The sequence below is a fragment of the Sorex fumeus genome, unplaced genomic scaffold (assembly GCF_029834395.1).
Source record: "Sorex fumeus unplaced genomic scaffold, SorFum_2.1 ptg000131l, whole genome shotgun sequence".
NCBI lineage: Eukaryota > Metazoa > Chordata > Mammalia > Eulipotyphla > Soricidae > Sorex > Sorex fumeus.
The window spans coordinates 18,971,177-18,983,292 of record NW_026606188.1 but is presented as its reverse complement, the minus strand read 5'-3'; the positions used below and the strand labels follow the sequence as shown (position 1 = coordinate 18,983,292).

The following is a 12,116-nucleotide window of genomic DNA, read 5'->3' as shown; positions in this document are numbered from 1 at the left end:
ATAGAAAACGTCCTAGAGAAACAGTGGGACACAACTGGGAAGAGAAGCAGAAATTACAGGGGAAGATAAACAGCACAAAGAAAGTAAGGCTTGATGTGAGAATGAATGAAAAAATATCTTACTACATATGTGATATAAACTTGACCACGCTTAAACCATTCTTTTTTAATTGAACTACCATAATTTACATAGTTATAAAGTTAATCATGATTGAGTTTCGGGCGTACAATGTTCCAATACCAATGTCTCCACAAGTGTCCACGTGTCTCCTCCAATGTTCCAGGTTAAATCATTTCTGGCATAAAGTACATTGTTGCACCAGCAGGGGCAGAAATTTAAGTCTTTCCTGTTGTTAGTGGCAGTTAATACTGCACTCCAGTAAAAGCAATGTTCCCCTCCCTGCTTTGCGACACTTTCCCGTTAACAATGAGCCGTGCTCCACCCCAACAGGACAGGCCATGGAGCAGGGGCTGGGGGGGTGAGGGGGGCACCAGGAAGGCTTTGCCAAGTATTTGGCTCATACTGGAGACGTGTTTAAAGCAATGAACGCTAATTCTCCCTCCTTCTCCCCACTCCCAAAAGCTGGCCCTTTTGTATTAACATCAAAACCACAATATCCAATTATGGGGGTGGGGGTGGGGGTGGAGGTCCTTTAAAGTCTGAGTGGGGGGCGGGTGGAACATTCCAAAGGAAGCCCTGTGACTATTTATATTCTCTGCCTGGGGGCTGAGGAAAGGGGGTTGGCGGTTAGGCCCAGGGTCGCCCACAGAAAGATCGGTTCTGGTCCTGCCCCGGCAAGACCGAATCACCGAAATAAGCAGGCCTCCCCAGCACCAGGGAGTGGGAATCCGGGCCTCTCAAATCCATTCCATCTTTTTCGTCCCATGAATCGCGTCTAGCAGGGACCCCTCTGCTGACCCACGGGGCGAGCGCGCCGGCCTGGGGGGGCGGGTGTCGCGAACGGGCCGGGCGGCCAGTGCGCCCGCGTGGAAGGCGTGCCCGGTTTGGGGGCACGGGGCTGAGTCGTGGGGTCGAGCGGGAGCGGTGGCACCTCCATGCGGCTTTCCACCGCCAGCTCCGGGAGGCTGGAGCAAAGTCAGGCGGAGGGGGCGTGGGGTCGGCCGCGTCCCCCCGTGAGCGGCGGCCGTTGCGCCCGGTCACTGGAGCGGGGCGCGGGGAAAGTTGGTGCTTGTTGCTGGCCCGGCGCCGGCGGGAGGCGCGGGCGGGCGGGCGGCGCTCGGCTCCTCCCGCTCGCGGCCGGGAGGCCGGGGCGGCGCTGGCTCGGCCGCTCCCGGGCCCGGCGGCGGGGGGCGCACGTACGCGGGGCGCGGGGCGCGGAGCAGGCGCGCGGCCCGGGCGAGGCGCGGGCGCGGCGGCGCCGGGGCTGCAGGCGGCGAGCATGGGGCGCGCGGCGCCCGGGGCCCTGCTGCTGGCGCTCGCGTGTCTGGGTGAGTGTCCGCGGGCCGGGGGCGGGAGCCGGCGGGGCGGGGGCCGGCGGGGCGGGGGCCGGGGCGCGGGCCGGGGGCGCGCGCGGCCTGGGCGCGCAGGGCTGCTGTCCGGGAGGCGCCGGGGACCCCGCGGCCGGGGCCGGGCGGGCGGCGAGTCCCGGAGGCCGCGCGGGGGCCGGCTCCAGGCCGAGGCGCCCGCCTGCGGCCGGCATCGGGCCGGGGGGAGTGGCCGGTCGCCGCGGCCCGGCGCGCCCTACCTGTTGGCCGGGCGGGCTCGGCTCACCTTGAACTCGCGGCCCGGAAGGTGCCCGCGGTGCCCACCTGGGCGGCGGAAATGGGCGCTCGTGGGGCCGCCGGCGACCGCCGGTGGGGAGGCGAGAACCCCCGCCGCCTCCCCCCAGAGGTCTCGGGCGGCCCCGAGCACCGCCGCCCATCCTAGCGCCCCCCCACCCCCACTCAGTCCTGCCGGCAGCGAAGGTCCGTGTCGCCCTTCCCGAGGCGCCCCTGGAAGCTGCCTCGCCGCATTCCCACACACAAAGACCGGGGAGCGGGGGGGCGGGGGGGGCTCGCCAACTTTTCCTACCTGTTACTTTATGCCCTTTCCCCTCCCACCGTCCCGAAATCCTTGATCGTTGGGTCCAGGGCATCCTGCCACCCCGAGGGATTGTTGGGTCTCTGCTTTGGCTTGCTGTCTTTCTTTCATCCCCGGACTGGAAGTAGGCACACAGACTTATCTTAATATGGTTCTCAGTACGGGAAAACCTCTGCTTCGGAGCGCATCGCCGTCCCAGGGCTTCCCTTCCACCCCTTTGCGGTTCTTGGAGCACTTTGGTCAGGGGTCACTGTCCGGGAAGGAATTCTGCAACCCTAGCACTTCATCCTGTGCTTCCGTCCCCCCCCCCCCCGCCCCCCCAAGGCAGCTCTGAATTTGCACAAAGCACATGGTGTGTGTGTGTGTTTGGCCCATCCCGCCCCAGCTGCACGGTCAGGAAAATGCTGGGTACTTATGGCCAGCGTGTCCCAGGGGAGGTCTCCATGTCTAACCCCTGCTGTCTCAGCCGGTAATTCCTGCTGTTGCTCATTTTCCTCCTGCACCTCCAATGGTTTTCTGGGACTGGTCCCTAAGAGCTCATCCAGAGCCATTGCTATAGTGGCAACCATGTGGAAAAAAGCTTCTAAGTCTCTCGGTTTTGCAGCCTCTTCCCCCCCCCCCCCCCCACTTCTTAAAAACATTTTTTTTTTTTGGTGGATTTTTGAGCCACAGCCGATCTCAGGGCTTACTCCTCTCTCTGTGCTCAGGGATCAGTCCTCCTAGTGCTTAGGGGGTCATATGGCATGCCAGGGATGGAAACAGGGTCCACGTGTTCCAGGCCAGTGCCCCACCCCCTGCACTATTTCTCTGGCCCCTCTTTTTTATTCTCTGAACCTAGTTCTTTCCATCCTGTACTTCCCCTGGGACCCTTGTAACATTTCCCTTGGTTTGTGCCCTGATGTGGATGGTTCCGGCCCAGCACAGATTCTCTGTGTCAGCAGGACCATGGTCCGCTCAGAGCAATTGGTCCATAGACCTGGCGTCACTGTGAACGTCCACCCCCACACTCACCCGGCCCAGAATTGGGGAGTTTGACAGGCAGTGGAGGGGTAATGGGGATAAGGAAGAGCTTTGGAAAGAGTTCCCACGAGTAACTATGGCAAGGAAAAGAACAGGGCAAAGAGAGGCTGGCAAAGGTGGGGCAAAGCCTGCTTGGGGACCTGGTTGCCCCCAGGGTCATCCCCTTCATGTTCACTGCACACAGGGAATTGCGATGGCACTGCCAATGCCCTTCTAAACTTGATGTTCCACCTGGTAACTCTGTCCCATAGGATCCTACTTTGATCTGACCTCTGGGAAGCCTTGCCTTCACTGTACTGATTCCTGAGTGTGATCTCTCCAGAAGCAAGGCAGTCTCTCCTCTTGCACTGCAGCCTGGAGAGAGCCTTGTCACCGCCCTGTGAACTCCGTACTCACTCTGTTCTCCAGGCCCAGCCTCTTCCACCCTTCCGGTTTCTCCAGCCACTATCCCAGCCTGGGTTCTGCATGCAGGTTCCATTGGACATCCTAGTTAACTCGCTCCTTTAGCCTTCTTTCTCAGTTCCTTATTTATTAAGGGATCTTTTTCTGTGTGTGTGTGTGTGGGGAGAGGTCCTACCTTTGTTGGGTCTTTATAATTTTTTTCATGAATATTCTGTGCCCCCCCACCACCAAGTGTTTCTGATTCAGACACTGCTTCCTCAGTAATCTCTTCGTTGTCCTTTACAAACTCTTTGTACCTCTGGTTTTTCCTCTCCTGCTTCTCTCTCTCTCTCTCTCTCTCTCTCTCTCTCTCTCTCTCTCTCTCTCTCTCGCTATATATATATGTATATATATATGTATATATATGTGTATATCTCACCTTTTCTCCCTAAAGCTTACTTTCTCCTTGAGGCTTTCCTAGCTGAGTACTGATCACAGTCACATCAGGATGCCTTCAGCTTCCTAAAGCAGATTTTCTCTTCTGTCACCCATGTCTCACCTGCACCCATTCAACACAGCATTTTCTTGAGTGCCCAAAAGAACCCATCAAGTATATGTACCCCACTGAGTAGCTGGGGAGAGTGGGTGGATAGATAATAAAATAGCTAACTTCAAGACACAGACTGAGACATCTGACACACCAACCAAGGGCTGATAGGCAGCAAGAAAGTGAATGATTCATTTTCATTTGGGATTGTATGGGGTTGGTTTGGTTGAAGTGGTGACATTTGAACCTTGAGGATAATTAGAGTTTTAAAGAACAGAGGGAAGAGCCTCTTAACTCTGGGGGAAAATACCAAGTGTGGATGAGTGGAAGTATATGGCTCATTCAGAAATGGCAGCTGTGTTCCCTGTCACCAGAGGTGGGGGAGGAGGAGACCCTGGAGAGCAGGGCCGGAAGGTGGGTTTGGAGTGGAACCTGAGGCTTTCATGCTGTGCTGAGAAGTTGGCTCTGTGGGTGTCGCCAGGCAGCTTGTGCTTCCCCCCTTCATCTACCTGAGAATGATTGTTTTTGGTCTATCAGGTGAACCCCACCCTGATTCAGTCCCTGGGAACAGGAGCCATGTGGTTTAGGCTCACTCTGGTGGCCCTGGCTTGAGTGGTTGATAAACTAGCTGCTAATTGAGTGAATCCATGCATCTCTCCTTTTATCTGTGGGTATTGGTTGCCCATAGAACATTCTCAGAAGAAGTTTCATGCTGGGGCTGAACCCCAAGGGGGAGGATGGTATAGGGAAGCTGGCTCAAAACACTGGAACACAACCTCTGCATGTGGCATTCCTGGGCTTGAGCCCTTGCATCATATGGTCCCCAGAGCACTGCCGGGTTTGGGAATAACATTCTGGTACCTTTAGGTATGCCTCTCACCCACAAAAAAACAGTTTTGCAACCTGGTGATTTGTTTGAGGAAGGTGAGACTTCAGTAGTGTGGGGCAATGAATTAGAGAGTGGAGGTTTGAATACCCTTGGAAGGGTTAAGATAGTTTCTTTCTTCATTTTGGGGGGAGAGAGGCTAACATCTCATGTCTGTTGTAGAGCTTTCTTTTCTATTTTTTTTTCCCCGAGGGGGTTGGTGCACACTGGTCAGTGCTCAGGGTTTACTCCTGGTGGAGTTCAGGGGCACTATATGTGGTGCTGGGGATTAAACCCAATCCCTAGCACCACATATTGGGCCTATGCAAGGCAAGATCTTTATCCACTGTACACAATATTACTCCATCTTTGATTAAGATTTTTTTTTTTGCTTTTGGGGTCACACCCGGTGATACACAGGGGTTACTTCTGGCTCATGCACTCAGGAATTACTCCTGGCAGTGCTCAGGGGACCAAATGGGATGCTGGGAATCGAACCCGGGTTGGCCGCGTGCAAGGCGAATGCCCTACCTGCTGTGCTATCACTCCAGCTCCCCCCCTCCCTTTTTTTATTTAAGATATTTTCTTGCATCTTTTTAAAAGATATTTGTGGAACTGCATTGCTAGTACAGGGACTAGGGTGATTGCCTTGCATTGACCAGCCTGGCTGAACCTCTTTCAGTTCGATCCTTACATGCCCTAAGCACCTCCAGGAGGGAAGTGCTTAGGGAAGCACCCCTTAGGGAAGCACAGAGCCAGCTGTGGCCCCCAAACGAACAGATTTGAAAACTAATGGAAATAATTTTTAAATGACAAAAGTCTTCCATCTGTGTTTCAGCATGTATGTCTTTTGGACTTTCGAAGATTTTGTCTTCGCGGAATAGACTAAAATGGTCTAACAAATAGATTCCAAACACAGTGGTTCAGACTGTGAGGATTGTTCTAGAACAGGCCTGAAGTGAAGGTTTTTGTTAGTGGTGGTGTCCCTGCTGCAGCCATTCTGGTTCCCAGGCTGATGATCCTTCTGATTGTCAGCCCTAGTTTCTAAGATCACCTCAGTTATCAACTCTGCCTTTCCAGCTTGGGCTGGAGCGATAGCACAGCAGATAGGGCATTTGCCTTGCATGCGGCCGACCCAGGTTCGATTTCTCCATCCCTCTTGGAGAGCCCTGCAAGTTACCGAGAGTACCCTGCCTGCATGGCAGAGCCTGGAAAGCTCCCTGTGGTGTATTCGATATGCCAAAAACAGTAACAATAAGTCTTACAATGGAGACATTACTGGTGCCCGCTCGAGCAAATGATGAACAATGGGAGTACAGTGCTACAGTGCTACCTTTCCAGCTCAATAAAGGAAGAGGGCTGGAGGGGATTGAGTGGCAGCATCGTGGTCTGACTTGGAAGTGGCAAATTTCCTTTCTGCATAGGTTCCATTCAGAATTGTTTGACTCTAGCTGCAAAAGACACTGTGAGGGCAAGGTTACCTGGGCAGCAGGGTTAGCTACCAGGGAAGGAGAAGGATGTGGATGTGGGGCACATAGCTTGCGGATTCTATATCAGTTCTAGAGAACCCAACATCCAAAGGAACCCTTGTCCACCTTCTCCTATGAGTGAACATAGCCACTCATCCATAATGTATGTGTAATCGTATACTGAATATATTGGTTCTTTTCTTAGTTTCTGTACAGACTTCTGCACCTCACAGGCTCCCACAGTACTGAGAGCTCCTCTTCGGAGGGGTGCATGCCAGGTGCAGGTTCTCGTGTATATTTTCTTACTTAATACTCACAGCCATTCTCTGAGAAAGACACTGGTGTTTCCTCCATGTCATAGATGAGGAACCTGACATGCAAAGAAGGGTCCAGACTAGATGCTGCTCGTGGCAGAGCCAGGGGTTGTGTCTCAGGACCCCATTCTCATGATCCCGTGACCCCATTCTGCCTCTGCCTATGAGAGGTCAGCTGATGTGCATCACCACTTCATGCTTGAGATAAAGCAGAAAAGGGCGATTGTGATCTGGAAGCCAAAGCACACTTAAAAATGGGGTTGGGGGTGTTCTCGGCAGCGATGTGGCGGACTCAGAGGTAGCTTGAGGGCATTGACTGAGCGTTTGGGGCACTATAAATAGGGGGAAATGACTTTACTAAGGTGGCAGCATTGGTGGAAGGGTGCTGACACTGTTGTTGGTTTGGGGTTGGGTCGTTAGGAACCTGAAGCTCTGTTATTAATGCCATTGTAAATCACATCACCTCAGCTTTAAAAAGCCAAAGTGATAGTACAGAGGGCTGATCACTTGCCTCGCATGTGGCTAACCTGGGTTCCATCTCTGGCACTCCATGTGACTCCCTGAACACCATCAAAAGTAATCCCTGAGTGTAGAGCCAGGAGTTACCTCTGAGCACTGCTGGGTATGTTCCCAAAACAGAAAAGGGACTAGCAAAGTCTGTGACAGCTCTGGTTGCAGGGCAGATGCCCCTCATAGAGGGGGTAACTCTGCAGGCCTGGGGTGAGGATGATGGCACTGCCCCTGCTCTGAGTAAGGGAACCAAAGTAGCTTCCTCCAGAACGCCCTGGAGGAGCCCTGGTGGCTCCACCCCGCCTCTTTGAAGTGCGCTGGCCTTGGAGATTCCTTGGCACTCATTTTAGTCTTGTTAACAGAATTCCTGTATCTGCCAAGCTGATTAATGCCTGTCCTGGCTATAATTATTCTTATTAGCCTGCTGAATAGGAACTCTGGTTGTCAGTGATCATTCCTTACAAGGCGGTTGGGCTGGTGGGCATTTACATGGCTATTTAGTTTCAGTGCCTAGAGGCCGAGCTGATTCTGCTCCATAGATTGGGTGTACCTTTCCAAGTAGGGCTGTGTCTGGCTGGCCCACCGGGGTGTGCGGCCTGTCAGTGTGTGCCTGTATCTCACTTTATCAAAAGAGGTTGGGGGAAACTGTCAGGGCATTTCTGGCAATTCCTTTTAATTGCACTGGTTTCTTAGAGTCAGGGGAGCAAAGCCATATGACTTGCTGCTTTGGGAAAACACAGGACTGGCAAAAAATTCTTTATAATTTATCTTCTGGAACAGACAAAGCACTGCAGTTGGCATAGTCAGTGGTTTTCTCTGTCTTAGGTCGTTTTTTCCCCCAATGCCAACTGGAGACTTTGCGAAGCAACAGAATTAGACCAGTCGTTAGACGCTGTTGTAAACCTGCAGCACAGTTTCCCCAGATGGGAAAGAATGGCCCTGTGTACACATTTCTTTTCTTCGAATGCTGATTTCTCCACAATGCCCTAAGTGTTTGTGTGGTATTATAGAGCCGCCAGGCAGCGTGATTCAAGTGTCAGTATGATGTTTAGAGACCTTAATTGCATCCTGTTTCCCACCTTTCTAAGCAGCTGGAAAGTGAAAGTATTTGCATCACTCAGGATCCCAGAGGCTGGTGAGACACTGGCCTGTGTGTCACTCAGGAATGCATTTGATTGAGAATCAGGAAGAGTCGAATTGGGTTTCAGGGCTCAGGACATATTACAGAATGGCAACTCCCTTTGAGTCCCCATGAAATAGGGGCAGATGCCCACAGAGGGCCTTCCTTCACAGACCCTAAGAATGACATGAAGTAGGGATGCCCTTGTCTCTCCAGGGAGAGCTGGACCACGCCAGAGCAACTGGGTTAGAGTTGCCAGGTAATTGGTGCTCCTACTCCCAGCACCCTGCCCCTCAGATGCTCTCAGCCTTTTGTTTTCCCTGGTGGACTCTTCAGCTCTGGCTTGGTGCTGGGATTTGAGTAGTTTGAAGGTGAGAAGGTCAGTGGCAGGTAAGCAGCTCATTTATTCACACGGACACAGAGAATACCCAGGGAGGGTGGAGAAAGAGGCTGGAGAGGCAGCCCCTGTCCCCAGCTGGGCATGCAGCCAAGAGGTGGAAACTGGCAGGGGACCATGCTCACTCAGACAGTGCCACTGGGTGATGGAAGGGAGGGTCAAGGGCAAGTTCTGGCCAGGCCTGGAGTGAGGGTCCAGGGAACAGAGGCAGAGTTCTAGAGTTGTTCATCAGAGGGCAGAAGAACCAGGAGCAGTCAAGCCGAGACAGATGTAAGTGGACTTGTTAAAACTGGGTTGAAGTGATCCGGGTTTAATCCCTGGCACCCCATAGAGTTGCCTAAATACCTCCAGGAGTGATCCCTGAGCACTGTTAGGAGTAAGCCTTCGGCACCATTAGGTGACCCCCCCCAACCCCCCCCCCCCCCCCCGCCCACCCACATCAAAACAAAATCATTAAAGGGACTGATTGGATGCTGGAATGCCAGGGAGGGGAAGAGACACCTTGGGCTTGGAGACTGTGAAGGTGGCTCCACCATGCAGAGAGAAGCAAAGACAAGAGCAAAGCCATGGTGAGAGTGGGGAGGATGGAGGCAGTGAGCAGGTGGCTGCAGCGCCCGGCTGTTGCCCCTGTTCATACCATCCCAAGTGGAAGCTCACCCTGCTGTGATGGCCTGGGGCACTTGAGCGGGATGGGGGCTTCACTGTCCCTTTATTTTTTATTTTTTACCTGTTTTTACTTATTTATTTATTAAACATAGGAGTACTGCTATTCATTCAGCTATTGATTCACTGTCCCTTTAGGCTGCTGGGAGCTTGGCACTTGATCCAGACAGGGCGTGTGGCACAAATGGGGCACCTGCCCAGGCAGAGAGGTGGGCAGGAGAGAGAGGAACAGTGCTCACGGTCTCTGGGGGAAGGGGCTTTGGTGGCCTTTCCAGCCCCAAGAGTAGTCACACTGCCCCCCCATCCCCCTGACTCACACACACCAGCTGGAGAGGGTCTGTGGGTGCCCTTTCCTTCTCTGCTACCTACTCCTTTGTTTTGGGGTCTTCCCTGGTGTTGGGACTTCTCCTGGCTCTGTGATTGTGATGAGAGAGAAGGGGTGGTTAGTCCAGGTACTCAGGGGCCCATATTTTTTAGGGGGTTGAACCCAGGTCTCTGCACGCACACCCTGTATCAGCCCATTGAGCCATCTCTTTGGCCCCAGTTCAGTTTGCACTCCTGCCCTGTGTTCCTCTGGATGTTCTTTCCCTGGCAAAAGCCTTTCACCTCTTTAGGGACATGCTCCCACTCTGAAACTTTGTGGCTGTTTTGTTTGTTTGTGTGTAGCTGGTTTTAACCTACTGTTCTTCCATCATCATCATCAGCTGAGATTTCAATAGTTGACATCACAAAAGAGAAAAGTTTCTGGGCCTGAGCATTAGAACAGCAGGTTGGGCACTTGTCTTACATGCAGTAGATCTTGCACTTGAGCCCCTCCAGTAGGGGGATCCCTGAGCTCAGAACCAGAAGTAAGTCCTGAGCACCTCCAGATATGGCCCTAAAATTAAAAATTAATAAAATTTTTTGACCAGAGCAATAGTACAGTGGGTAGGGCCTTAGCCTTGCACACGGCTGACCCAGGTTCAATCCCTGGCATCCCATATGGTCCTCCAAGCACTGCCAGGAATAATTTCTGAGTGCAAAGCCAAGAGTAATCCCTGAGCATTGTTGGGTGTGACCCCAAAAGCAAAATAATATAATAATAAAATTTTAAAAACAGAAGAAAGAAAAATTGATTCTGTGTTTATCTTAACTGTTTTTGCTCCGAAAGTCACTGAGGTTCAGGTAGAAGTTTTGCAGTCCACCTTCCATTGCCCTGGAGCCATGTGATCTGAGGCGAGGGTACTGAGGGACCACAGGTTTCCTCTGGGTCTGAACGTCTTCATCTGTAACTGGGAAGCATCCCTCTCACAGGCAGTCATGAAGGCCAATAGAGAAATCATCTAGAAGAATGTGAAATGAAAACTGAGGTAGAGGCATCCCTTGAGTTTGGCTGATGCAGGGACTGTCAGTCAGGGCAGCACATGGAAGGGTCTCCCCTGGAAGGGTCTTAGGGCCTCATCCAGGCTGCTGCAGGAGTTTGTATTTTCACCAGATCTCAGGTTGTGCCCAGATTGTTGGGTGTCCTGAATTGCCTTGGTGAACTCAAGCAGAGACTGTGCTCACTTGGAGCTGGAAGAGGTCAGGCTGCCAACCAAGGAGCCAAGGGCAGGTGCGGTGTCCAGGAAGGATGTGTGTGTGTGTGTGTGTGTGTGTGTGAGAGAGAGAGAGAGAGAGAGAGAGAGAGAGAGAGAGAGAGAGAGAGAGAGAGAATGCACTGTAAGGCCTGGAGGGAAGGTGGTCTGCTGATCTTCCTGCCGCTAGGGAGTCTTGCAGGCAGGAGGACCTTAGTGTAACTGTCCACGGGTGACAGTGGGAGACTCCCTTGGGGGCTGAGAACACTTCAGGGAGGCAGTTAGCCAGAGTCCAGGCAGGGTGGTAGGTGAGAGACGGAAAGATCCGAATGGTAGTGGGTTTGGGAGCTTGTGGGCAGGATTGGGTTAAAAAGCAGGAAGAATGGGTGGGCCAGGGAGGCAAGAGGCCAGGACCCACAGAGGTGATTCTGAGGGAGGACTTCAGGAAAGGATATCGAGGGGCCACAGTAGCCACAGATGCTGTGCCAGAGTCTCCAACTCTGCCGTCCTAGTGGCCCCTTTTTCTCCATTTCCTGGCTGGGCTCAGCCAGATGGGTGAGGAGGAAGTGGTGTCACTTTGTGGGTATTTGTCCAGTGCCACATGGACATATGGTACACATGGAGCACAGACAGGGCCCAGTCAGCCAGCTGCTTTGCTGGAATTCGAACCTTAATCAGCTGCATGCAAGGAAAGGGCCTTACCACTGTGCTGTCTCTCCAAACGCCTCTTAAAATCATTGAAGGGGGACAAATGGTGGTGCTCAGGGTTTACAGGCATTGCAGGGGAAAGTAATAACCTGAGACTGGACTGGAGTAGCAGGCGTGCCAGAGGACACATTGTTTCTTTGTAGGAAATGCCTTCCTCCTTTTTCTTTTCCTTTTTGACCACACTGAGCAGTGCTCAGAGCTTAGTCCTGACGGTGCTCAGGGATCACTCAGGGGTACTGGGGATTGAATCTTGGTTGGTTGTGTGCAAGGCAAGTGCCTTACCCACTCTACCATCTCTCTGGTTCCCCTTCTTACTTTTTGAGGTAGTACCATAGCTCTGCTTTGTGCCTGACCCCACAGAGGCCTCATAACTCTGTGATGTAGCCACCATCCCCTTTACACTGAGACAAAATAACTTACTCAGAGTCACACAGCAGGGCTGGCTCATAGAGTCTAGGATCAGTCCTAAACACAGTGCAAGGTGCAGCCTGACTGTAGATGTCAAAGATGGAATATGTTTGAAAACACG

General features: G+C 52.9%; 1 protein-coding gene across 1 annotated transcript in view; it reads left to right on the top strand.

The window, feature by feature from the left end:
* Nucleotides 1-1,332: 1,332 nt before the first annotated feature.
* PTGFRN (prostaglandin F2 receptor inhibitor) overlaps nt 1,333-12,116 on the top strand; it is an 88,604-nt gene continuing 77,820 nt past the window's right edge. Inside the window, exon 1 of the mRNA XM_056139064.1 lies at nt 1,333-1,448. Coding sequence (XP_055995039.1) covers nt 1,400-1,448 — 49 coding nt within the window. The 5' untranslated portion in view covers nt 1,333-1,399. The remainder of the gene's footprint in view (nt 1,449-12,116) is intronic.